Genomic DNA, 24,926 nt, shown 5'->3' on the forward strand with positions numbered 1-24,926 from the left:
TCTCAGTAGCCAGGAGAAGCCAGTGACTAAGGACTTGAATAGTGCAGTCCTAGGCTGAGAGCAACTTGAAAGCAAGCTATCCTCCTCTCTCCAGGGCCTCTAGATTAGACAGAAAGGGGATATTTTTGGAAGGTATTCAATACATCAGAAAGACAAAAAGGGCTCTCTAAACCTCTGGATGCTGATACTTAAATGTTCTGTAATCACTTTCTTTAAACTCTCCAGTTCTGGAAAAAGTGGAATGGGGATTATACTCATTTTGGCATATCGAAGAAATGAGTATGTATGTATCCTGACTCCCAGAAAGCCTGAATCATCCAGAATGTTGACTCATGAGCCTAAGGTGACTGAAATACAATGTGAATCAAATTTGCCTTCCAAGGCATCCTTCTCTTTCCACTTTCCTCTCTCCCCTCCCTCTTTTGGGTGACTCATCCTTCTACCAATTAAGTCCAGCAGCGGGCAGATCCCAAAGCCCTCTTTGAAGAAGTACAGACTTTCATCATCATCGTCTAGCCCAGTCGTTTTGCCTACCTCATCCAGGGTCTGCAGTTAAGACTGGGAGTGACTTTAAACCTGTAAAAAATATTATTTTTTCTTTTAAGGTGGTGCCCATCACCACCTTAAGGTGATAAGGTGGTTTGGGAATTTACGTTTGAAAGAAAACAATTTTTTATTTCGAAATCTAAAATTTAATATTTGCTTCAATCCTTAAGGCCTACTCCACAGTACCGTTATTCAGAACCTTTCTGCGCTCTGGGTTTTTTCCTTTCCTGGGAGGAAAGTTTCCACTCCCAGTCTCCAAGATAACGCCCTTCCGGTGGCGTGCCAGGAACGTCTCCGACCCCTCAGGGCTCGGAGGGAGCGGGTTCGTTTCCCCACTGCAGTAAACACACATACTCCAACTTGCCAAGGCCAAGACCAAGACCCCAGCCGGACCCGCAACTACCCTAGGCAGTCGGTGGGGGTTCCCGGCTCCAAACCCCGCCCATCGAACCCGCCCGGGCCGGTAAGAGAGAGGAAGTGCAGTGAGACCCACCCACTTTCGTCTTTTTCCTTTTCTGTTGGGCCGACTGGTTGCCCGTCAACTCTATTTCTTCGCCGATTGGCTCGCTCCTCCCGCGTTAGTGCCTGCCTCTCCCTGGCTGGGAGGGTGAGTCACGCCAAACTGGGCGGAGCGTCGGCTGGCCTCTCTCCTTCCCTCATCTGGGCGGCGGCGGCGGCGGCAACTGGGGACGGGGCGGGTGGCGCATCACGGGCGCGGAGGCTGGAGGAGCAGTCTCATTGTTCCGGGAGCCGTCGCCACTGCAGGTCCCTCGGCTCGTTGGGCCCTGCCCCTCTCAGTCCTCCCCACCCCCCACAACCGCCCGCGGCTCTGAGAAGAAGCTTCTCCCGCGGACGCAGCAGCTGGCAGCATCACCTCCGACCTGCCAGCCATGGAAGACATGGACCAGTCGCCTCTGGTCTCCTCGTCCTCGGACAGCCCGCCTCGGCCTCAGCCCGCGTTCAAGTACCAGTTCGTGAAGGAGCCGGAGGAAGAAGAGGAAGAGGAGGAGGAGGAGGAAGACGAGGACGAGGACGAGGACCTGGAGGAGCTGGAGGTGCTAGAGAGGAAGCCCGCCGCCGCGCTGTCGGCGGCCCCGGTGGCCACCGCCGCCGCCACCCCGGCTAGTGCGCCCCTGCTGGACTTCGGCAATGATTTCGTGCCCCCGGCGCCCCGGGGGCCCCTGCCGGCCGCGCCCCTAGCCGCTCCGGAGCGGCAGCCGTCTTGGGACCCGAGCCCCGTGTCGTCGGCGGTGCCCGCGCCCTCCCCACCCTCCATTACAGCAGACTCGCCCTCCAAGCTCTCTGAGGACGAGGAGCCTCCGGCCCGGCCTCCGCCTCCTCCACCGGCCGACGTGAGCCCTCAGGCCGAGCCCGCGTGGACCCCGGCTGCCCCAGCCCCCGCCGCGCCCCCCTCCACGCCGGCCGCGCCCAAACGCAGGGGCTCCTCGGGCTCAGTGGGTGAGTGCCGCGCCCTCCTCCTCGCGCCGCCCCTCGCGCCCCTCCCTCTTTTGTGCGCAGCCCTTAAAGCCTGGACCCTGCCCTTCTCTCCACCCGGAGGGGGCTTTGTCTGCAGATCCTTGGGCGAAGGCGCCCCCGCTGGTGGGAGCCGCGGGGAGCAGGGTGGGGCGGCAGAGGAAGCCCGGGCTTACTCTTTATTGTCCGTCTGGGTATCGGGGAGCACGTGCGCCCCGACCTCTCCCGGGGTGTTCTGCCTGCTCGCTACTCCACCGGGTCGGGGAAGTTAGGAACCCACCCCTGGCAGGAGCTGGGTCTGTAATGAGGGAACTAGGGGTGTGGATTCATCAGGCTGCCTTGGTTCCGGGGTGAGGATGGAAAGGCCTTGGCGCCCTAATCTTTTGTCTGCCCGACTAGGTTGCTCCTGGGGAAAAGACGCAGTTTCTTTCTGGTCTTTGCCTGCATTCAGCCCTGGCCCCTCTCCTCACCCATTCCTTGGCTTGGGTGGCCCCATGCTCTTGATCCCCCTCCCCAGCCCCGCGCTCGTGGGGAGCCGGTCCAGTGGAAAACGTCCACATTGACCTGACTGCAGTGAAGGGAGAGCGCCTCCAGTGGTGTGACGCGTGGAGAATTGGGGAGCGGAGTTTTGGCGAGGTCCTGCCACCGCCCAGTTTACCCGGGTTGTGATGTGGCTATTTACCACCAGCTTAACGGAGCCGGGGAAATGGGACCTGGGCACCATGTTCCAAGGGGGCGCAGTTCTGCCGGGAGCTCTGCCGCAGAAGGAGGGGAATAGCTGTCAGGATGCACAGGTTTAGCTTCTTAATGCATCGTAATTGAATCGTAGAGATAAAAGGAAAAGGCAAAATGGTTGACGTTCCCAAAGAAGGGGAAACCTGTGGATTCCCTGGCGGGAAGAGGACAGTTGAACTTGTGGTAGATTTACCATGGGACTTCATGAAATGTTTTGAGACAAACGTTTTCATCTGTTGGTTAGAAATACTGTTTTGTATAAGTAATATATTTTAGGGCTGCAGAGACGGATTTGCATTGTCCGTAAATAGTTTTCAAATCTTTTAATTTACCAGCACCTGATTGTTTGTTATTACTATTATTAGGAAAAATTGTTTTATTATCCTTTTAATTTTGGGAAACTGTTTATTCTGGAAGAGAAAAAAGTTTGTTAGAGGTTGAGAATTCATCCTATTAGACACGTTAATTAACTTATTAACAAGTAGCTTGTTAATTTGGGGACAGAAAGCGTTCCACTAGTAGTAGGACCATTATGTGTACAAAGGCAGAGATCAAGAATCAGGTAGTGTAACAGCCTGGTGAGAAATTGTCATAGCCTTGTAGGATTTTAGAAACGATTGTTTTTCTAGCAAAAGATATTCAGTGGGAGATCGTGGAAGAATTTTTTTTCTTCAATTCACTCTTGCTCCACAAGGAAAAAAATAAGTCAGTAGTGATACTGACATTCCCCAGAGCATTACTCAAAACATTAATCACTACACTACAGATAATTAGAATGTGAGAAGTAACTCAGGTTTTCCTTTTTATCAGTAAAAACACATTTTCAAGAAACTAAAGTGAGGTGGAAAAATATCAAGTAATAAGACATTTACAAATGATAAATTTAATGATTAAGAAAAGCAAACTAATTTTTCATATTGTATTCCTACGTGGAAACAAAAGAGTTCTGTTCTTTGAATCTTGGAGAGTCAGTAGGTGACAGCATTCTTTCTGTATTTTGACTTTTGGAATACTAACTTTGGAAGACAAAGGAGAGAGAATATTGCGTCACTTAGCGATTCTATCTTTACATGGCTTCCTAATACTGTATTGATCTTGCTTATCTAGAAACTTTAGTTACTTTAGGACATAAAGGAACATTGTGATTATGGTCACAGATAGTTAAACCATGTCACTGAGTCTGGCTTTCTTAACAGTTCTTTCCTGCAGCTGGTTATTGATTATCTACAAAGAGGCACTATTCTAGGCTAGGAAGATAGAGCAATCAGCAAGACAGATGTGTTCCCCATGAGGGGAGTCAGATGATAAACACCTGATTAAGGAACTGAGAATAGTGTTAAGTGTTATGAGCAGCATAGGAAGGATGATGTTGTGGAAAATGAGTGAGATGTGTGGGAATCTTTTTAGATAGGGTGGCACTGAGAAAGGCTTTCTGAGGAGGTGAGATTTAAGCTGCAGATATAAAAAAATTTCCAAGAAGCTTCTGGGAGGCAAAAGCCCTGAGGCAGTAATGTATGTGTGAGAAGACTAGTGAGAAAGCCAAGTAGAGAGTGGTGGGTGTTAAGGTGAGGGTGGGGTGGTAGACTACACTTAGGTCATTTGAGGTCTCTAATAGGCTATGGTAAAAAATTTCGCTTTTTGAAAGATTGTTTATTTTAGAAATGTGCTCCTTAATTATATTGGGGTTTTGGAGCAGAAATACACTTTTGAAGATTGAGAGAAACTAAAAGGATGGACGTGAGTAAAGACAGGTGAGAAATGTGCAGAGCGTGGTTAGAAACAGATCAGTCTGACTGGAGGACGGTTTATGTTACTGCATATGGTAGATCCCTGACACTTGTGTATTTCATATCGTTGTTTAACCTCTTCTTGAGTAAATGCTGATTTCCCTTATTTGAGAAATTGTAATTTTGCTGTCTGCTGTTGTATCAGTACTTGGAACATCCCCATTGCAGTGCAGTAACTGAAGTGCGACTGAGGTCTCTCCCCTGCTGACTGTTTTTCATGGAGAAACATTGGCTTCAGGTTAAAATGATGGTTGTTTAACCTAGGCTTTGAGAATATGCAAGGGAAACTGGATAGAAGTTTGAGTTGAGAAATGTAAACCATTCATTAAGGATGGCGTTGAGCTGGTCTCTGGACATGTTCTTTAATCCTGTAAAATGTGTGGTAGATCTGGATTCTGAAGGGTGTCGAATGCCAAATTAAGGATTTAGGGTTTTATCATCCTGCTTTTATTCCTGTTCTGCCATCCACAGTTGCCCTTGCACTTGGCAGTTTAAATTACGAGGCAAAAAATGTTTTTGTTTTTGTTTCCAAAATATGTTATTTCATTATTTATCATCCTTTTCCTGAATTATTGCTTTCAGCATTGGGAAGCCATCAAAAAGGATTGAACTGAGGCATGGAATAATGAAAGCAGTGTTAGGAAAGTGAATTGGTGGCAATTTTCAAGATAGGTTGGAAAGAAAAATGGAAACTATTTAGAAATCTTTTGCAGCAGTTCTGAGAGAGGTGAGTAGAGCCTGAACTAGTTCATTCAGTGGAAATGGAATATAGGGAGGAATATAAGAAACTCTAGGAAGGATGAGTTTTTGGCTCTGAATCTCTGTTTTTATAGTTAGGTTAAGAAGAAGTTTTATGAAAGAGAACTGATAGGGCTTGGAGGCCATGGATACAAAGAATAGAATGTTGGTGGTTTTTAAATCAATTTCAGAGACTATCCAAAGTTGTTGAAATGGAAATTTGTATAGAATTGGATATTGCTCATAAGTATAGTATAATATTGCTCATTATATGGCTTAAGGATTAAAAATTATTAGTTATTTTTACAGTCATTTATTATTATATCAGCATAGAAGCACACGGTAGAAGTGTTAAAAGATTCTGAGTGACATATAGTTTAAATATTAGTCTTTACCCAGCAATCCCAGTGCTGGGCATACACACAGGAAGCCAGAATTGAGAGAGACATGTACCCCAATGTTCATCGCAGCACTGTTTATAATTGCCAGGACATGAAGCAACCTAGATGTCCATCAGCAGATGAATGGATAAAAAAGCTGTGGTACATATACACAATGGAATATTACTCAGCCATTAAAAAGAATGAATTTGAGTCAGTTCTAATAGGTGGATGAAACTGGAGCCTATTATACAGAGTGAAGTAAGTCAGAAAGAAAAACACCAATACAGTATACTGACACATATATATGGAATTTAGAAAGATGGTAACAATAACCCTATATGTGAGATAGCAAAAGAGACACAGATGTATTGAAACATGTAAATTATCATATGTGAAACGAATCGCCAGTCCAGGTTCGATGCATGAGACAGGGTGCTTGGGGCTGGTGCACGGGGATGACCCAGAGGGATGGGATGGGGAGGGAGGTGGGAGGGTTGTTCAAGATGGGGAACACATGTACATCCATGGTGGATTCAAGTCAATGTATGGCAAAACCAATACAATATTGTAAAGTAAAACAAATAAATAAATAAATTTTTTAAAAACGAAAAATATTAGTCTTTAACATAAAGTTCAAGTAAACAGTGATGTGACATTCCCAGGAAGTAGTTGTCACCAAAGAAAGAGATGTTATGCCAAAATCCATTTCCCATCCTCCCTTCTTCATTTGTATCTAGAAAATGTTAACAAGGAATGGAACTGATGAATATAGAGGTTCTGAATAATTCTCTTGTTAACCATTTCTAATTTTCTGACTAGGAATGAAAGTTGGGAACAGGTGGTGTGCTGCTGCTTCTTGTTGTTTAGTTGCTAAGTCATTTCTGACTTATGGATAAAGTGAGTTACTTTTCAGATTGGTTCCTAGGAAGCTCAGTGTCAAATTTATAGTTCTTATTAGTAACTAACAAGCTTCCTCAAATCCTTTTTAAAATGAAGTGATGTAGTTATGTTGAACCTTTAATAAATATCTAATTATGTGAAATAACATTTAGAAACATGGTATCTTAACACTATTTCTGTAAACTTGGAAGATTACTATGTTATCTGTGAGAGCTTGCTTCCCAGGTGGTGGTAGCGGTGAAGGACCGCCTGCTATTGCAGGAGCCGTAAGAGACTCAGGTTTGATCCCTGGGTGGGGAAGATCCCCTGGAGGAGGGCATGACAACCCACTCCAGTATTCTTGTCTGGAGAATCCCATGGACAGAGGAGCCTGGCAGGGTACAATAGGGTGGCAAAGAGGTCCGACGTGACTGAAGTGACTTAGCACGCACACACCTATTGTCTAGTAATTGGCTCTGTATTATGTGTAGTTATTTCATAGTATACTTAAAAACAGATTATTTGAAACATTGCTGTTGCAAAGCCCTAATTTAAATGGCACATTTTAAAGGTCCTTTGCTAGCCCAGGATAAAAGTACCAACCAAATGGATGATATTTCTTCATTTTTTCTCTGGGACCTCAAAGTAGAAGCAAATGTTGGTAGATACACTGTTCTTATAGTGTATTTGAGAATTTTTATTCCTGTTTCTAAATATAGACCATAGAAGGATCCTCGGGGGCTGACAGCCCCAGAGATGGGAACTGTAAGAGCAGAACCATAATTCATCACCAGTGTTTAAGTGGGTGAATGTGACCTTTTTGGCTAGCGAATGTAGGACATAGGCATGCACTGTGGGAGGACCCAGCTCTACTGATGCTGGAGTTTTCTCAGACTGAAGGCCTCATCCTTTCAGCTCTAAAGGAGGAATTGATAATCTCACATTTAAACTAATGGTTTTTTGTTTCTTGGAATGGTGATTACTCATGCATTCCCATACCATTCTATTCTTACCTCACCATACTATATATATGAGAATGGTATGTTCACTCATTTCTGTTCCCCAGACTATATGCTCCTTGAGGAAAGGGACTGTATTACCTTTTTACCTTGAGGGAAAGGACTACATGCATTATCTCTCCATTGCTGAGCACAATCCCTTAGATGTGGCATAGGCAGTCAGGTTTTTGTTGAACTAATGTTACAGATGAATCCTGATCTGTATTTTGTGTGGCTCTAGAAGTACTGAAATATTTTCTCTCAAATAAAAGTCCCAAGTCTCGGTACTTTCCTGGTTGTCCAGTGGTTAAGGCTGTGCTTCCACTGCAGGGGGCACATGTTCAGTCCCTGGTCGGGGAAGTTCCGCATTGTGGTGTGGCCAAAAAGAAAAAAAAAAAAATCCTGTCTTACGAATTAAAGCATTAATTTATTTAAAAATGCAAGGTATATGGATGTACTCTTTTATTTAACCAGTCTCTTATTGATAGTTAATTAGGTTATTTTTCAGCTTTTTCCGTTATAAATAACATTGTTGTGAACACCTTTATATATACTTATTTGCAAATACATGCTGTTATGTGTTACAGAATAAATTCATGTAAGTGGAATTACTGATTCAAAGGGGATAAGCATTGAAAATGTTGGTAGATAATGCCAAACGGTAGTATAGTAGGTGTTACTCCTACTCCTGTAGTAGGAGCTGTAGCTGCTAAAGATTGGATTATCTTTTCAGCAGACTCTGAATCCTTATGTGGCTCTCTAAAAATTACTTCTTTAATGACTTGTTCTTAGTACGATAGACGAAGGCGGCTTATAAAGTTTAGTTCAAACAGATTTGGCAGCAGGCTGGTCATATTGGTGGTCTCTTGGGAGTTCAATATAAGGAAAGTTAGCATACGCCTTTTAAAAACCAGGTTTAGGGCTGAGTGTGGAGACTGAAAGATGAGTAGAGACTGTAGTTATGAGAGGTACATGTGGCAGATAAGGAAAGAATAACAAGCCCCTTCCTGTGAAGTATTTTCTGCTGTCTTAAAACCAGAGGACTCCTGTTGGTTTTACTGTAGGAACAATCATATATTTACAAACCTGTCAGCTACTTTTGTGAAAAGAGAGAAAAAGCTCATTTTTTTCCTCCTGAACTTTATAGATTGACTTATAAACTTCATAATTGAAAGGCACCATTATTAAATTTATTTATCTTAGTATACTGACAGCCCTAGGTGAAGCTGACCTAAAGCATTAATGATTTTTAAAAAATCTACTAGAGTCTTTGGTCTCAGAGGGAATTTACTTGTTTAAAATTCTGTTCATCTTTGTTCTAAGGGAGTTATTAAGTACATTTAAACCTATCATGTCCCTTTCACAAATAGTCTTTAGAACTTCTCAGTCTCAACTAATTAACATCATTATTAAATTCAGAGTTTTATTCTTCTACCAAGTTCTGAATTCAGTTAGCTGATATTTTGCTAACAATTTTGCATGGCTTATGTAAGGAATATTTTTCTCTATTTTTTAAAAAATAGCTTTGTTTCTTTTTTTCGTGTGTGTGTGTGAGAGTGTGAGTGTGACTGATTAGTTGATTTGGCTGAGCTGGGTCTTTGTTGCAACATGCAGGATCTGTAGTTGCAGCCTGTGGAATCTGGTTCCCTGACCAGGGATCAAACCTATGCTCCTGGGAGTTCATTGGGAACTTGTAGTCTTAGCCACTGGAACACCAGGGAAGTCCTTATTCTTCGGTATTTTTTATTTTCTTGTAATAATTCTTTCTGGTTTTGGTATTAGTGCATAAATCTATGAAACATTTTGGGAAGTGCTTCCTCTTCCTTAATATGCTGAAAAAGTTTGTGTAAGCATCCTTCAATGTTTATAGAATTTATTAGTGATGGGGCTTCCTAGGTGGATAAGTGGGTAAAGAATCCACTTGCAATGCAAGAGATCCCTGGGTTGGGAAGATCCCCAGGAGGAGGAAATGGCAACTCACTCCAGTATTCTTGTCTGGAGAATCCCACAGACAGAGAAGCCTGGCAGGCTAAAGTCATAGGATGGCAAAGAATCACAGCTGAAGCAACTGAGAACACACACACAGTGAAGCTATCTGGCCTTGGAGTTCTCTGTGTGGAGAAGGTTTTAAATTACAGGTATACTATTTTAATGTGATATAGGGCTGTTCAGATTTTCTATTTCAGCTTGTGTCAGTTTTGTAAATGTGTGCTTTGCAAGAAACTTGACTATTTCATCTTTATGAGGGAACATCAAGGAATTTGTCCACTCAACCTAAGTTGTCTAATTTATTGGCATAGACTTGTTTGTGTAACCTCTTACCTTTTTAAAAGTTATAGAGCTAGTCCCTCTTTTGTTTCCAATATGTATTTGCCTCTCTTTTTCTTAATTATTTTAGGGATTATCAATTCTATTAATCTTTTCAACATACCAACTTTTGGTTTCATTGCCTTTTCTCTTTAGTTTGCATGTTCCCTATATCATTGGTTTCTGCTGTTATTTTATTTATTTTCTATTGTTTATTTGGATCTACTTTTTCTTTTCCTAATTTCCTTTGGTGGAAGCTTTAAACTTTAACCCTTTTTTTCTAAGAGCATTTAGAGCTATAAACTTCTTTCTAAGCATTACTTTAGCTGTATTCTGCAGATTTCCATTATCATTTGATTTAAATTATTCTTTAATTTTTCCTGTGATACATTCTTTGATCCATCAGCTATTTAGAATTGTGTGTTTAATTTCCAGACATTTGAGGGGTTTGCCAGAATTTTTCTGTTTTATTGATTCCAGCTTAATTCATGGGTCGGAGAACATGTACTGCATGATTTCAGTCCTTTTAAATGTATTGAGATTTACTTTGTAGACCAGGAAATGGTTTATCTTGGTGTATGTTCTGTGTGTACTGGAGCAGAATGTGTATTCTGTTATTGGTTGTAGTGCTCTATAATGAAGTCAGTTTATTGGGGTGTTGTCTAAACCATCTCTATCCTTGTTTATAGAATGTGTGTATGTGCATGTGTGTCTAGTCTATCAGTTAACTGAGAGTTGAGTGTTAAAAATTTTAAATAAAGTTTTGTAGATTTGTCCTTGTTTCCCTTTAGTTTTTGCTTCATGATTTTCCATTACACCTTTCCCGTGTAACCTTTAGTGTTGTTATATATCTATTTAGCATATGTCTTATTGCTCTTTTATCATTATCAAATGCTCCTGTTTACCTCTGGTAATCTCAAGATAATACTTTTTTTGTTTGAATCTGTTTCACTTGACATTAATATCGCCATTCTAGATTTTATAGGATAAGTACTTGGATCGTATATCCTTTCACATCCTTTTACTTTTAACCTTCCTGTGTTTTTATATTTAAAGTGTGTGTCCTGTAAGTGGCATGTAGTAGGGTTTTCATCTAGTCTGAAAACCTCTGCCTTTTAATTGGAGCAGTTTACTACATTCAATGTAATTATTAGTATAGCTCATATAAGTCTCTTTTCTCTTAGTTCCATCTGCTTTTTTTTTTTTTTTTGGTACTTCTGTATATTCTTTCCATCCTTAGTGCTTTTATTGTCATTGTCATTTTAATTCTTTCTATATTGTATTCCTGCCTGGAGAATCCCAGGGACAGGAGAGCCTGGTGGGCTCCTGTCTATGGGGTCGCACAGAATCGGACACGACTGAAGTGACTTAGCAGCAGCATATTGTAGTCACACAAGCTTCAAAAATCAGTTATTCTTGAAAGAAATTAAGATATGAGGATACTTTATATTTACTCATGTATTTACCATTTCTTTAAGGAAATTAGGAAGTGAGACTATTTTGTATCTACTCATATATTTACCATTTCTGCCTTTCTTCATTCCTTTATGAAGATTTGAGTTTCTATATGGTATCTTTTTTCCTTCTTTCTGAAGACCTTCATTTAACATTCCTTGTTGTTCCGGTTCCTTGGTGATGAAATCTTTCAGTTTTTGTTTTCATCTTTTATCTCTAATGTCTTAATTCATCTTTACTTTTGAAGGATTTTTTTGAAGATTACAGTTAATTTTATTGTTTGTAATAATTATGATCTATAAAATCACAGAAGATACTGAATTAGCAGATACTGACTGAATCATTGTCGCTTGGGGAAATACAGGGTTAGGTTCCTGTGAACCTTTAATCGTAGTGTTTTTGTTAATGATAACTTTATTTTAGGTGTGTTTCTATTTAAAGAAACACATTATTTAATATACATTGTAGACTCATTAACATTGAACTCATGGCTAAGAGTACAATAACTCATGTCTGAATGAACCTTATCTAAATCATGTGTTTCCTCTGTAAGGTACATCATAACTTCTTGCTCTTAAGAACACGAGATAGTACTTTAGCACTATGCTTAGGGCCACATCAGAGTCACCAACAAAAAGCATAGAAATGTAAACAGTGGGGGCACTGAATAGACTGCTAAAAGAATACTTGTTTACTGTATGGGAGCTGAAACAAGATGGCATAGGGGTGCTTTGTTTGACCTCACCTGATAGTGTATTCAGTATGTTGGGGGACTGGAATGTTTGGTTCCTCTGCACTTGCCCAGTTCTGTAAGTACTGACTTTAGGTTTATCAATTTAGTGAGTAGACTGGCAAATTAAGGAATCAGTGGTTCAGAACTGGGAAAGGAGTATGTCAAGGCTGTGTATTGTCACTTGCTTATTTAGCTTTATGTGAAATGCCAGGCTGGATGAATCACAACGTGGAATCAAGATTGCAGGGAGAGATACCAACAATCTCAGATAGGCAGATGATAACCCCTCTATGGCAGAAAGTGAAGAGAAACTAAAGAGCCTCTTGATGAGGGTGAGAGAGGAGAGTGAAAAAGCTGGCTTAAAAACTCAGTATTCAGAAAGCTAAGATCATGGCATCTGGTCCCATCACTTCATGGCACATAGAAGGGGGAAAAGTGGAAACAATGACAAATTTTATTTTCTTGGGCTCCAAAATCACTGAGGATGGTGACTGCAGCTTGCTCCTTGGAAGGAAAGCTATGACAAACCTAGACAGCATATTAAAAAGCAGAGAGACATCACTTTGCCAACAAGGATCCCTATAGTCCAAGCTGTGATTTTTCCAGTAGTCATGTGTGGATCTGAGAGTTGGACCATAAAGAAGACTGAGCGCCCATGATTTGGTGCTTTCAAATTGTGGTGCTGGAGAAGACTCTTGAGAGTCCTTTGGACTGCAGGGAGATCAGACCAGTCAATCCTAAAGGAAATTAACCCTGAATATTCATTGGAAGGACTGATGCTGAAGCTTCAATACTTTGGCCACCTGATGTGAAAGACTCATTGGAAGAGACCCTGGTGCTGGGAAAAGATGGAGCTCAGGAGAAGGGAGTGACAGAGAAGAGAGGGTTTGGATAGCATCACTAAATCAGTGGAAGTGAGTTTAAGCAAACTCTGGGAGATAGTGAAGGACAAGGAAGCCTGGCGTGCTCCAGTCCATGGGGTCACAAAGAGTCTGACATGACTTAGTGACTGAACAACAACAAAGGGTTGACTGCACTCAATTCACTAGGTTTTCATTTTTTTTTCTTCATCATTTTAAAGAATGTTCTATTATCTTTTGGGTTACATTGTTTCCAATTGAGAAGTCAGGTCATTCTTAATATTGTTTGCCTGTCCTTTCCCTTTGTTTTTAAGATTTTTCTGTTTTTGGTTTTCAGTAATTTGATCTCCACGGTTATCTCTTTCTGGTTTTGTGTTTATCCTGCTTGTAGTTCATTGAGCTTCGGTGGCTGGTATTTTCTGTCATGATTGTCAAATTTTAGGCCATTATAATCGTAATTTTTCCCCCTATACTATTGTCTTTTGGGGGGACTCCATTTTACATATACTTTAACTGCTTGATTATCTCACCAGTTATTGAGACTGTTCATTTATTCCCCCCAGCTTTTTGTTCTTCATACTGTGCTTCAGTTTGGATAGTTTCTGTTACTCTTTGTTTAAATTTATTGATCTTATCTTCTTCATTGTCCAATCTGCTTTTAAGCTCATCTTATGAAGTTTTCTTTAGATTAATGTAATTTTCAGTTATAGCTTTTCCATTTGGTTCTTTTTCTAGTCTGTGTTTTTCTATCAAGATTCTCTGTTCACTCATTATGTTTGTCTTTTACTGTACATATTTGGGAATTTTTGAAAGCTATTTTAATTTCCAATTAATATTCATTAATCCAACATTTACACTACTTCTTTTTGTTTACATTGGCTGTTTTTCCTTATTCTCATATTTTCTGGCTTCTTTTCTTGTCCAATAATTATTTTATACTGCTTGTCATGGATATGGTGAGAGTTTCATTTTGGCAGACAGTTGGTTTGCTGAGAAATCACTTTGATCATTTCAAGTCTTGATTTTAAAATTTGTGTGGGTCTAGAGCAGTGACTTACTTTTTCTTTAAGGGCAAAGTAGTAAATATTTTAGGCTTGCAGGTCATCCAGGTTCTATCTAACTACTCTTTGCCCTTAAAGTGCAGAAGTAGCCATAGGCAAAACGACACATGAATGGACTTTTTCCAGTACAGCTTTGGCCCATGAGCCGTATTTTCTGACTTGACCTAGAGCAGTATCCCTTACTTTAGGGTTACGTAGTCCCACTCTTAAGGTGTACCTTTTCTGGAATCTTATTTTTATGTTTGGGATGTTCATGAACTCTCTCCACTCTGACTGGCCAACACTTTTAGGTCAGGTCTTACAGCACAGTCTGATCTCCAGAATATCCACTGAGTTCACAACTTGATCATAGATTAGTCTGCTGGGTCTTGGTAAGTCTTGTGATGTGTATGTGCAGCATTGTATTCAGCCAAAGGTTTAAAGGGAGCATCTGTCTAGATTTCTGGAGCTCCTTTTCTTGGGAGCTTTCCTTTGGATGTCACCCTGCTCCTCAAATTCCAGACAACTCAACAGCTTCCTCTGCTCAGCAAGAGTGCAGTATCCTTGGGCAGCTCTCCCATGTGCTGTTGACAGAAAGTGCCTTCAGAAAGCCAGGGCACTCGGCTGGTGCGCTCCCTCTTCTTAGGAATTATACTCCTGTGCTGCCTGTGGCCCAGTGTCTCGGGACAGTTGCTTCATATATTTTGCCCAGTTTTATAGCTGTTTATGTTGGAAGGGCTAGTGTGATAAAATTACTCTCATAGCTAGAAGCAGAAGTTCTCCATGATTTTAAAATGCAGTTTATTTTCCTTGTTTTATAAATTAGGTATGATTTTACTGACCAGTTGGTTTTGAAATAAATGTGTCAGGGGAAACACTCAGCATAAGAATGTGTGGATGTTGGTGAGATTGTGATGTGTGCTAAGTTGCTTCAGTCATGTCTGACTCTGTGACCCCATGGACTGCCACCAGGCTCCTCTGTCCTTGGGATTCTCCAGGCAAGAATACTGGAGTGGGTTGCCATGCCCTTCTCCAGAGATTGTGATATAGTGTATATGTTTTTCCAGTTTACCAGTAACAAATTCAAAATTGATAATGCCATTTTTACTTTTTTTGAGAAGTGATTTGCTTTAAAAAAGGAAATCTCTCTAGTGAATTTTAATTTTGAAATTGATTATTGTATGGTAGAAGTAATTAGCATTCAAAGTTTGTAGTCCTGAGGCAGTTAATCTAAACTTACATTCTAGTTTTAGGCTTTGGTAAGGAAAAGAATCTAGCACTAGGGCCTATGTGAGGAATAGATCATTTGGAAATCTTTCATACTGTCATTATAAGTAATTCAGTGATTCTGTTCCTTTTACTGAGGGTAATAAGGAAATTAGTGTATATCTGATTATAGTTTAAATTTCAAATTTCTAGCTTTGTCATTAACTAAGCTTTGAATAAGTTACTTTGAGTAAGTTACTCTGAGCTTTGGTAAGTAAAAATGCAGAGGATTAACAAAAATAAGGTCAGGTTGAGTATATTTTAGAAAGTTAGTGGGCCTGAACATGGTGAATTTGAGCATTACTAGATGCAGTATTACTAGATGTCAGTATTACTAGATGTATTACTAGATGTCAGTGTTCAGTATGCAGGAGAGGGAAACATGGGTTTGAATAGGAAGAGGTGTGTTTGGTTAGCGTAGATAACATGTTGAGATGAGTTTGGACAGTTAAATTGGGGCTTCCCTGGTGGCCCACATAGTAAAGAATCTGCCTATGAGGCAGGAGACCCAGGTTCAGGAAGATCCTTTGGGGAAGGGAATGGCTCCTCACTCCAGTATCCTTGCCTGGAGAGTTCCATTGACAGAGGAGCCTGGTGGGGCTGCAGTCTCTGGGGCCGCAAAGAGTCAAACACGACTGAGTGACTAACACTTTCACTTTTTCAACGCAGGCCTTAATATGTCTAAGAGTTTTTGGTATAATTCAATGTATAACCAGGAGCTCGTAAATGTTTTTCGAGCAAGAAGATACACCGAATTGTCCTTTTTGATGGCTGTAGGGGAGAGACTTAATTAGATGAGTTCTAGATTCCTTTTGCCTATTTAGTGAAAACTTGTTTTTGTTTTTTGAATATGCCATTATATTTTTACTTAGTTTGGATATAATTAAGTCCCTAATATTCATTATTTCTCTGGCTGTCTGTTCACATAGTACAAATGAGATTGATGACTAAGGTTTTGGTTTTTTTGTTTGTTTTTTGTTTCTCATTTTTTAAATCTGTCATTCTTTTATTTTTGACTCACTTTTTTAACTTATTTTTTAATTAGTGGAAAATTGTTTTACAATATTATGTTGGTTTCTGCCATACAACAGTTCAAATCAGCCACAATTATATGTATATCTTCTCCCTACTGAACCTCCCGTCCCCTCGTCCCACCTCTCTGGTTCATCACAGCGCCAAGCCGGGCTCCCTATGATACACAGCAACTTCTCACCAGTAGTTTTACACTTGATAGTGTATATATGTCGATGCTACTTTCTCCATTCGTCCCACTCTCTTCTTCCACCTCTTTGTCCACAAATCCGTTTTCTGCATCTGTGTCTCCATTTCTTCCCTGCAGGTAGGTTCATGAATACCATTTTTCTAGTTTCCACATATATGTGTTAATATATGATATTTGTTATTCTCTTTCTGTGGAGAAGGCAATGGTACCCCACTCCAGTACTCTTGCCTGGAAAATCCCATGGACGGAGGAGCCTGGTAGGCTGCAGTCCATGGGGGTCACGAAGAGTCGGACCCGACTGAACGACTTCACTGTCACTTTTCACTTTCATGCATTGGAGAAGGAAATGGCAACCCACTCCAGTGTTCTTGCCTGGAGAATCCCAGGGACGGGGGAGCCTGGTGGGCTGCTGTCTGTGGGGTCACACAGAGTCAGATATGACTGAAGTGACTTAGCAGCTGCAGCAGCATTCTCTTTCTGACTTACTTCCCTCTGTATAATAGGCTGTAGCTTCATCCAGCTCACTAAAAGTAACTCAAAATTTGTTCTTTTTAATGGCTGAGTAATATTCCATTGTATACATATACTCCGTCTGCTTTATCCATTTGTCTGTCGATGGACATCTAGGTTGCTTCCATGTCCTGGCTATTGTAGATAGTGCTGCAATGAACATTAGGGTACATGTGTCTTAGAATTGTGGTTTTCTCAGAGTATATGCCCAAGAGTGGGATTGTTGGGTCATGTGATAGATTTATTCCTAGTTTTTAAGGAATCTTTCTGCTGTTCTCCATAATGGCTGTATCATTTTACATTCTCACCAACAGTGCAGGAGGGTTCTCTTCTCTCCACATCCCCTCCAGCATTTATTATTTGTAGATTTTTTTTGATGATGGGCATTCTGAGTGGTGTGAGGTGATACCTAATTATAATTTTGATATGCATTTTTCCAATAATGAGTGATGTTGAGCATCTTTTCATGTATTTATTGGCCATCTGTATATCTTCTATGGAGAAATGTCTGTTTAGGTCTTCTGCCCATTTTTTGATTGGGCTGTTTTTATTTTTCTGATATTGAGCTTTTATATTGTGATTTTTGGAGATTAATCCTTTGTCATTTGCTTCATTTGCACTTATTTTCTCCCATTTTGAGAATTGTCTTTTAATCTTGTTTATTGTTTCCTTTGCTGTGCAGAAACATTTAAGTTTAATTAGGTCACACTTGTTTATTTTTATTTCCATTACTGTAAGAGGTGGGTCATAGAGGACCTTGCTGTGATTTATTTCAGGGAATGTATTGCCTGTGTTTTCCTCTTAAGAGCTTTATAGTTTCTGGCCTAACATTTAAGTGTTTAATCCGTTCTGAGTGTTTTTTTTTGGTGTGTGTATGGTGTTAGGAACTGTTCTAGTTTCATTCTTTTACAGATTGTTGTACAGTTTTCTCAGCACTACTTATTAAAGAGCTGTCTTTTCTCCATTTTATATCTGAGCCTCTTTTGTGAAAGATAAGGTGCCCATAGGCACGTGGGTTTATCTCTGGGCTTTCTATCTTGTTCCATTGGGCTATATTTCTGTTTTTGTGTCAATACCATACAGTCTTAATGACTGTAGCTTTGTAATATAGTTTGAAGTCAGGAAGGTTTATTTCTCCAGCTCTGTTTTCCTTTCTCAAGATTGCTTTGGCTATTCGGGGTCTTTGGTGTTTCCATACAAACTGAAGTGTTTTTGTTCTTCTGTGAAAAATGCTATTGATAGTTTGATAGAGATTACATTGAATCTATAGATTGTTTTACATAGTATAGATGTTACATTGTGAAGTAGAAGCAGTCAAATATTTTGGATAATTACAAGGTATTTGCTGGGAGACAATTTTTATTGTTTCAGGAGCTCAAACTTAACAGGGCTGATCAACTAGGAATATGTAATTTACAACAGTTGCATTTGTGCATAAATACATCCCTCAGAAGATAAAGCTCTTGAGCTTGAGAGACCTTTTTCAAATCCCGGCTCTCTGACGTCCTAACAGTGTGACTTTGAGCAAGTTGTTTCTTTTTTCCCCCTTCCTTCTCTCACAACTTTTTGAGGTAGTTACTATTATTTGTCGTATTCATATAAGGAAATGAAGCCCAGAATATCTCAGTAATAACTTTCTCGGAGTTGTTCATTTAAGTGATGGATCTGGGATTTGGACCCAGGCAGTTTGATCCCATGATTCATAGTGGGCCTTAGTGAGAGTCTGAGCAGCTCTCTTCTTCAGGGCCAAATATTAGTGATCTCTTCTGGATTTTTTTCCCTAAGCATTTTAGAAATGGAATACTTGTTTTGTGGCTAATTTTGGATTGAATCTCATTTTACAAATGAGGACTTAAAAAAAATTTTTTTTAGTGACTATTTCAACTCTCAATTTGTAAACTTTCTTACTTGACCAAGTGCCAGAAACATAATTTTTACTGTAAGAGTGATTCTGGATAGCAGTAAGGATATATTTTGAAAAAATATATATACTTTAAATTTCTGGCACAATTTTAGATATATTTTGCTTTCCCTATAATTTTAACGTAACATGTTTCTAGTTCACTTTCCAAATAGACTGTCTCTCAGTTAGTTGGTTTTTAACTATGTTGTCTAGAAGAAAAAGACAACCATTTTGTTAGGAATTTGCTACCTTTTATTTAGATGGAGCAGCTGTGTGATTGTTTTTTTTCTTTGACCCCCAAATCTCAGTTTTGTACAACATTTTAATTCATTATCTTAGCCGAAAGGAATTTTCAAATTGTTATTTTACAAATGAGAAACTAATTTAACTAAGATTACAGAAGTTATCTTTTAAAAGTGTGTACACTGAAGCAGGAGCATGGATTTTAAACCTAGGTTCTTGTATAATTTAGAGCAAGCTACTAGATTGTCATCTGTAAAAATTCTCATATTTCTCATTGGGTTGATGTGTAGATTAAGTAAGTATGAAAAGTCCTTGGCCTGGCAGTAGGCATGAAATAAATGCTAAGTATTAGTAAAAAAATAAAGTGTGTATGCATATGTGTGTGTGTGCATGCTAGGTCGCTTCAGTCATGTCTGACTCTTTATGACCTTAGGGACTGTAGCCCACCAGTCTCCTCTGTCCTTGGGATGCTCCAGGCAAGAACACTGGAGTGGGTTGCCATGCCCTCCTCCAGGGGATCTTCCCAACCCAGGGATCAAACTGTGGCCCCTGCATTGCAGGCAGATTCTTTACTGTTGAGCCACCGGGGAAGCCCACGCATGTGTATATATTTTATAAAATCTCATAAGGCAAAGTGTCTCAATGGTTTGGGTGAGTGGCCTGTCCAGCCTGTGGTTCTGGGTTATAGGAGACTTTTAAATGCTTGTCATGGATTTCACCTCACCACCAATCTAAGAAGCACTTATATCTTTTTAAAATTATTTATTTATTTGTTTTGACTGCGCTGGGTCATTGTTGGTGTGTGGGGTTTTCTTTAGTTTCGGTGAGTGGGGGCTACTCTAGTTGTGGTGCACTGGTTTATCTACTGTGGAGCATGGGTTCTTGGGCGTGTGGGCTTCACTGGTTGCAGCATGCGGGTTCAGTAGTTGCAGCTCTAAGGCACAGGATCAATAGTTGTGGCACAGAGGCTTAGTTGCTCTGCAGCACGTGGGATCGTCTCAGATCAGGTATTGAACCCGTCTGTGTCGCCTGCGTTGGCAGCCGGATTCTTTACCACTGAGCCACTAGGGAAGCCCTAAGAATCCTTTAGGTATCATACCTAGGATGGATTTGTTTTTAAATGTTATTTGTTTTTAAATTTGAATTCTTTGAGAGGAACACCCTTGGAAGAAAAGTCTTTGTTCATGATAGCCACATCTCTGATTTCTTTTTTTTCCTATTGATCAGGCTTGTCTAGCTTGTCCTTCCCAGTAGAAGTGTCCAAATTTATTTTGTCCTCTACACAAAAGAAATACCTCCTGTCATCTCTCAAACTATTTCAAATTGTCTTTTGTTAGGGGCCTTTCTCTAGTGTAAACCGCGGATCTTTTGCATAAGATTGCCCGCCAGCAGGTATAAAATGACATTGTACAAGGTTAATATACCAATATGTAGTGTATTAGTATATGGGCTGCCATAACAAAACACCATAGAGTAGGTAACTTAAACAAGGGAACGTTAATTCTTACAGTTCTGAAGACTGGGAAGTCTTAAGACCAAAGTGTGGGCACGTTAGGTTTCATTCAAGGCCTCTTTTCTTAGCATATAGGTTGCTGCCTTCTCACTGTGTGCTTACATGACCTCTTCATGTGACCATGGCCCGACCCTCATGATCTCATGTATTCCTCATTACCTCTGAGAGGCCCCGTTTTCAAACATGACTCACTGGACCTTAGGGCTTCAACATAATGAATTTGGGGGGAAACACAGTTTATAACATACGGCATATATTGGTTAAGAAAGGGCGCTCTGGAGTCTTAATACTTATGTATTGCCAGAGTCTTTGTTACTTATGTACTGAGTGAGTTTCTTAATTTGTCTGTCTCTCAGTTTCTTAATCTCTTAAATGGGATATTAACAACACTGTAACAGTAGAATTATAAGGAGTAAAATGAGTTCTTGCATCATGTAAAGCACTTAGAATAACAAATAGAGAATATGCATGATTTTCTGAAAGTGTTCTAGATTGAACATAGACCAATAAAAAAGAAAAGATTAATGTATTAAAGCCATGATGATTCATGAAGTTTCTTAAACATGTTATTGCCTCTTGAGAAATGATAGGTTCTATGGATATCATTTAATCAATTTTGTAAATTATAATTTAATCTGGATTAATGGAACTACTAATGGTACTACTTTTTCCTTTCCATCTTGACTTTTTCTCCGTAGATAAAATTTTGTGTAATTTATTACAAACTGAACCCCTTGCTTGCTCCTCTTTAGTCTCCTTTCAGCTCTGTCTTTATTTCTGCTGAGGTTATATTCTATTTGTTTTTCAGATGAGACACTTTTTGCTCTTCCTGCTGCATCTGAGCCTGTGATACACTCCTCTGCAGGCAAGTTCTTTCTGCTAGCCTTTTATCTTCTGTGTATTCTAACTTTAACTTTTTAGTTTTGTTAACTCTATGCTTAGTAGTTTAAATTTACTAAAAATTAGCATGATTCCAAGAATGTTTGTCTACTGACCAAGTTGAAACTTGCATTTTATATGCTGTATCCAAGAGAGAAATGGGCAGAAAGCTGATTAATAATTGGAAATGTGTAAGGAATTCTTGGACCCTTGATTTATGTTTACTTATTGACTAGTCATTTCCTCCAGATACAGTTTATTTTCTTATAGCTGACAGGCTTTCACAGAAAAGAATGCCAGTCTGTGGCATTTAATTATTCAGTGCCCCTTCCTTCCCGTGCTGTCAGTCAGACTAGACTCTCTTTTCAGATTCTCATTTCTTCCTCTAAGACTAGTTAACAGTAGTTTTCCTCAGTTAATTTTACTTGAGGTTTTTCTCAAAGACTTGATGTCTTTGCATGGCATGTAATTGCCTCTATAGCTGTGCACATGTTTTTTGACCATAGCTTTAATTTCTTCAATAATGATTCAGTCTACTTGATTATTATTTATAAAGTAAATGTTAGTAGCATTTTAGTTAACAGTAAGTCTTTACTAACACTATTTTTTTAATCTGTCATAAAACTTGCATTAACTCTGAGCATTAGCATCAGAGCACTGGCATTCTCTAACTTTCCTTTCTGTCCATGGTCACAGAAAAAATTATGGATTTGAAGGAGCAGCCAGGTAACACTGTTTCTGCTGGTCAAGAGGATTTTCCATCTGTCCTCCTTGAAACTGCTGCTTCTCTTCCTTCTTTATCTCCTCTCTCAGCTGCTGCTTTTAAAGAAGGTGAATACCTTGGTGATTTACCAGCAGTACTACCCACTGAAGGAACACTTCCAGAAATTTCAAATGAAACTTCTAAAGCATTCTCAGAGAAGGCAAAAAATCCATTTGTAGAGAGAAATGTAACAGAGTTTTCAGAATTGGAATACTCAGAAATGGAATCATCATTCAGTGGCTCTCAAAAAACAGAACCTGCCATAACAGTAGCAAATCCTAGGGACGAAATAGTTGTAAGGAGTAAAGATAAAGAAGAGGACTTAGTTAGTCGTAACATCCTTCATACTCAGCAGGAGTTATCTACAGTCCTTATGAAATCAGTTAAAGAAGATAGAGTTCTGTCTCCAGAAAAAACAAAGGACAGTTTTAATGAAAAGGGAATTGCAGCAGAAGCTTCTATGAGGGAGGAATATGCAGACTTCAAACCATTTGAGCGAGTATGGGAAGTAAAAGATACTTACAAGCAAGATAGTGATGTTTTGGCTGCTGGAGGTAATATAGAGAGCAAATGGGAAGATAAAGTGGATAAGAAACGTTTTTCAGATAGCCTTGAACCAACAAGTCATGAAAAAGATAGTGAAAGCAGTAATGATGACACTTCATTTCCCAGTACACCAGAAGCCATAAAAGGTGGTTCAGGAGCATACATCACGTGTGCTCCCTTTAACCCAGCAACAACTGAGAATGTTTCAACAAACATTTTTCCCTTGTTGGAAGATCATACTTCGGAAAATAAGACAGATGAAAAAAAGATAGAAGAAAAAAAGGCACAAATTGTAACAGAGAAGAATGCAAGCGCCAAAACATCAAACCCTTTCCTTATGGCAGCACAGGATTCGAAGACAGATTACGTTACAGCGGATCATGTGTCACAGGTGACCGAGGAAGTGGTGGCAAACGTGCCTGAAGGTCTGACCCCAGATTTGGTTCAGGAAGCATGTGAAAGCGAATTGAATGAAGCTACTGGTACAAAAATTGCCTTTGAAACAAAAATGGACCTGGTTCAAACTTCAGAAGCTGTGCAGGAGTCACTTTACCCTGCAACACAGCTTTGCCCATCTTTTGAAGAATCTGAAGCTACTCCTTCACCGGTTTTGCCTGACATTGTCATGGAAGCACCATTAAATTCTGTAGTTCCTAGTGCTGGTGCTTCTGCAGCGCAGCTCAGTTCATCCCCATTAGAAACTCCTCCTTCAGTTAATTATGAAAGCATAAAGTTTGAGCCTGAAAATCCCCCACCATATGAGGAGGCCATGAATGTCTCACTAAAAAAAGAATCAGGAATGAAGGAAGAAATCACAGAGCCTGAAAGTATCAGTGTAGCTGTTCAGGAAACAGAAGCTCCTTATATATCTATTGCATGTGATTTAATTAAAGAAACAAAGATCTCTACTGAACCAACTCCAGATTTCTCTAGTTATTCAGAAATAGCAGAAGTGGCACAGCCAGTGCCCGAGCATTCTGAGCTAGTTGAAGATTCCTCCCCCGATTCTGAACCAGTTGACTTATTTAGTGATGATTCAATACCCGAAGTTCCACAAAAACAAGATGAAGCTGTAATACTTGTGAAAGAAAATCTCATTGAAATTTCATCTGAGTCAATGACAGGACATGAAAATAAGGGAAAACTCAGTGCTTCACCACCACCTGAGGGAGGAAAACCGTATTTGGAGTCTTTTCAGCCCAGTTTAGGCATCACAAAAGATACCTTAGCCCCTGATGAAGTTTCAGCATTGACCCAAAAGGAGAAAATCCCTTTGCAGATGGAGGAGCTCAGTACTGCAGTTTATTCAAGTGATAGCTTATTTATTGCTCAGGAAGCAAACCTAAGAGAAAGTGAAACATTTTCAGATTCATCTCCAATTGAGATTATAGATGAGTTCCCTACTTTTGTCAGTTCTAAAGCAGATTCTTCTCCTACATTAGCCAGGGAATACACTGACCTAGAAGTATCCCACAAAAGTGAAATTGCTGACATCCAGGATGGAGCTGGGTCATTGGCTTGTGCAGGATTGCCCCATGACCTTTCTTTCAAGAGTATACAACCTAAAGAGGAAGAAGTTCATGTCCCAGATGAGTTCTCCAAAGATAGGGGTGATGTTTCAAAGGTGCCCATACTGCCTCCAGATGTTTCTGCTTTGGATGCTCAAGCAGAGGTAGGCAGCATAGAAAAACCCAAAGTTCTTGTGAAAGAAGCTGAGAAAAAACTTCCTTCTGATACACAAAAAGAGCGAAGATCACCATCTGCTATATTTTCAGCAGAGCTGAGTAAAACTTCAGGTAATCAATCCATACATTATTTTGTGCTTTCTTGCCAGCTTGTGACTTACAGAACATTCTGCTACCTTTTGTGTAGTATGTTATGTTTATAGGGTCTAAATAGAAGAATTCTATTAGTAAGAATTCTTTTTCCTGGCTCAGTTAAAGGTTTTAGTGCTTTTTTTACCCCCCTTGCACTCATAATTCACTCTTGCTCTTAACTTGCCAATAATTATTTGTTGGTAATTTTTATATTGCACCACAGAACTGGAACAAAATTTTATTAGAATTGACTTCAACATCTATTTCTTTCTTGTTTTGTTTTATTGTTTCCTAATAGCATAAAGAGCAAGAGGTATTAAAAATGAAGTA

General features: G+C 40.0%; 1 protein-coding gene across 4 annotated transcripts in view; it reads left to right on the plus strand.

Moving 5' to 3' along the window:
- Positions 1–1,163: 1,163 nt before the first annotated feature.
- RTN4 (reticulon 4) overlaps positions 1,164–24,926 on the plus strand; it is a 69,494-nt gene continuing 45,731 nt past the window's right edge. Inside the window, exons 1-3 of one of the 4 annotated variants that reach the window (XR_009694765.1) lie at positions 1,164–2,004; positions 21,400–21,456; positions 22,167–24,575. Coding sequence is in view for 3 of the 4 variants with exons in the window: in XM_061155431.1 (XP_061011414.1) it covers positions 1,437–2,004; positions 21,400–21,456; positions 22,167–24,575 (3,034 nt within the window). In the remaining variant the exon portion in view is untranslated. The remainder of the gene's footprint in view (positions 2,005–21,399; positions 21,457–22,166; positions 24,576–24,926) is intronic. The other 3 variants (XM_061155431.1, XM_061155432.1, XM_061155433.1) reach the window with 3 other exon arrangements.

This window comes from Dama dama, chromosome 11, assembly GCF_033118175.1.
Source record: "Dama dama isolate Ldn47 chromosome 11, ASM3311817v1, whole genome shotgun sequence".
NCBI classification, from domain to species: Eukaryota; Metazoa; Chordata; class Mammalia; order Artiodactyla; family Cervidae; genus Dama; species Dama dama.